The sequence below is a fragment of the Calidris pugnax genome, unplaced genomic scaffold, assembly GCF_001431845.1.
Source record: "Calidris pugnax isolate Ruff unplaced genomic scaffold, ASM143184v1 scaffold15, whole genome shotgun sequence".
In the NCBI taxonomy this organism is placed as follows: domain Eukaryota; kingdom Metazoa; phylum Chordata; class Aves; order Charadriiformes; family Scolopacidae; genus Calidris; species Calidris pugnax.
Genome location: NW_015090774.1, coordinates 344,105 through 346,117, shown reverse-complemented (window position 1 = coordinate 346,117; position 2,013 = coordinate 344,105). Strand labels below are relative to the sequence as shown.

General features: G+C 64.9%; 1 protein-coding gene across 2 annotated transcripts; it reads left to right on the top strand.

Annotated features, from left to right (window-relative positions):
* The first annotated feature begins 107 nt into the window (after positions 1–107).
* Positions 108–1,754, top strand: LOC106888792 (BCL2/adenovirus E1B 19 kDa protein-interacting protein 3-like). 2 transcript variants are annotated; one of them, XM_014943285.1, is made up of 5 exons: positions 108–356; positions 441–570; positions 654–748; positions 920–1,041; positions 1,363–1,382. In XM_014943285.1, exons 1-4 carry the CDS (start codon positions 169–171, stop codon positions 1,026–1,028), a joined length of 522 nt encoding a protein of 173 aa, XP_014798771.1. In that variant the 5' UTR covers positions 108–168; the 3' UTR covers positions 1,029–1,041; positions 1,363–1,382. The 2 variants fall into 2 exon arrangements, with proteins under 2 accessions (XP_014798771.1, XP_014798762.1); XM_014943276.1 differs by having other exon boundaries at positions 115–356; positions 892–1,041; positions 1,363–1,754.
* Positions 1,755–2,013: the final 259 nt, after the last annotated feature.

Sequence of the window (2,013 nt, the reverse complement as noted above, 5' to 3'; positions counted from 1 at the left end):
GCCATGGGGGGTTGGCGGATGGGGGTTTCAGGGGAAATGGGGACGCTGAGGAGTGGCCCATGGCGGGTAGGGGTGGGCAGGATGTCCCTGGGCGGTGGTGCAGGGGAGGGATCCTGGGCAGGCTTCTCGGGTGGGGTGGGGTGCACTGGTGGGCCCAGGGCAGAGCGGATGGGCAGAGCGGATGGGCAGCGCGGGGGCCAGGCTGGTGCTGGGCTGACAGCCCCTCCAGGCTCCTGGGTGGAGCTGCGGTGTGGCCCAGCGTGCTCGGAGCCCGAGCCCTCGCGGTTCTCCTCCTGCCACGCTGACGTGGAGAAGATGCTGCTGGAGGCCCAGCTAGAGACAGAGAGCAGTGACAGGTGAGTTCTGAGGAAGACTTCAGGTACCTGGAGTCCTGCCTGGCTAGGGTGGGTGTTGTGTGACCGAGGACGTTATGTTTGCAGTGCCCTGCTCATGCTGGACTCCCCAGCCTGGGATAACGACGGAGCCATCCAGACGAGCGAGCAGCCTGGGGAGAGTGAGCTGCTCCCTCCCTGCAGCCAGCCCCAGCCAGGCTGTCCCCACCCCCGGCAGGTAAGGGAGCCGTCCCCCGACGCTGCACCCTGCGGCCGTGCTGGCCATACCCCGGCCTCACCTCCTTCTACGCCTCCTTCTAGCGGGATGTGCCAGAGGAAGCCGAGTGGAGGGAGCCGTGCCTGCCAGCATCCCTCGGCTGGACCTGTGCCCGTCGCCCTCCACATCTGTCTCCAAAGTAAGGCTTGTGTTCCCCATCGGCATGTCCTGCTTTCTTCTGCCCCTGCTATCTGCCTCCCCTCCCCATCCTGCTGTCCCCGTACCCTCCTGGGTGCTCGGCCCTCTTCCCTCGTGCCCCCTTTAACCGTGCACTTTTCCCAGGGAGTTTGCCTTTGTGTGCTCCCCCCAGCCGGTGCTGTGGAGCCTGCAGGGAGGTGCAGTGGGGAGAAAGAAGAGACTTTTCAGTTCAGAGCTGCTGCTGCTCTTCATCCCCTCGCTGCTGCTCAGCCACGTGCTGACCCTGGGACTGGGGTGAGTTTGTGATGGGCCTGAATGGGCCCGACCTGTGCTGTCGAGTGGCCTTGGACACAACCCACCTTTGGGTGCGGGCAGGGTGAGCCCTGCGCTGCCAGTGGTCTGTGCAGTCTGGGGGCCCTTGGCTGCCCCGACCCAGGGGGCTGTCCCCATGGGAAGGGGAGTTGGACTGCTCAACCTTGAGTGCTGTCCTACACAGCTCTTCCCAGCAACCACAGTTGTCTTGGTGGCTGCTGCCCTGTCCCCTCACTAGTGGCTTGCTGAGGCCAAGCAGGCTGCCCCCGTGCAGGTGCCTGACTGTCGCTCTCTCCAATCCAGGATCTACATTGGGAAGCGGCTGGCAGCCTCCTCGGCAAACCCGCTGTGAAGTGCTGGGCTCGGCGAGAGACGGGTGCCTCTGCCGCCCCGCTCCTCCGTTCGGCGTGTGGAAGGAGCCCAGGCACCAGCGCAGCCCATCTGGTCCCAGACTTCGTGTTTGTGGCACAAGACGCCGTCTCCTCTTGTCCCCTCTTCAGCCCCAGCCCAGGGAGCTGATCCCACCCTGCCACGTAGACAAGAACCCACTGATGGCAGCTCCCTGCTGCAGGCAGCCCCCACCCTCCCCATCCCTTGGTTATGGGTCCAGGTTCCTCCTCGTTAACACGAGACTGTAAATACGACTCCTGAGCCTGCACCACCACGTGCAAATAAACAGCCCTGTGCCAGCTTGGGAGGCAGAGCAGCGTGCTGGCAGCCACCGCGCCAGACCTGGCACAGCCCAGCCGGGGGACAGCGAGGGTGCTCCCCGGCAGCATCGGGTTCCCCTGGGCTTTTCCCCCGCCTCTGAGCAGGCAAATCCTGGCTCTTTAGGGTGCTGGGGCAGAGTGCCCACGTGGTGCCTGGCTGTGGAAAGGCCCCTGGGCAGGGATGAGTGCTGGGGTGCATACAAGGTTTTCAGCCCCACCGTAGGGTGCCCAGCTCATGTGTTAG

Bases quoted from the DNA above. Each gene is read 5' to 3' on its own strand.
- LOC106888792 (XM_014943276.1), top strand. From the start codon at position 169: ATGGGCAGAGCGGATGGGCAGCGCGGGGGCCAGGCTGGTGCTGGGCTG. The intron at 357-440 runs GTGAGTTCTGAG...TTATGTTTGCAG, and splicing joins GAGACAGAGAGCAGTGACAG to TGCCCTGCTCATGCTGGACT. The intron at 749-891 runs GTAAGGCTTGTG...CACTTTTCCCAG, and splicing joins CCTCCACATCTGTCTCCAAA to GGAGTTTGCCTTTGTGTGCT.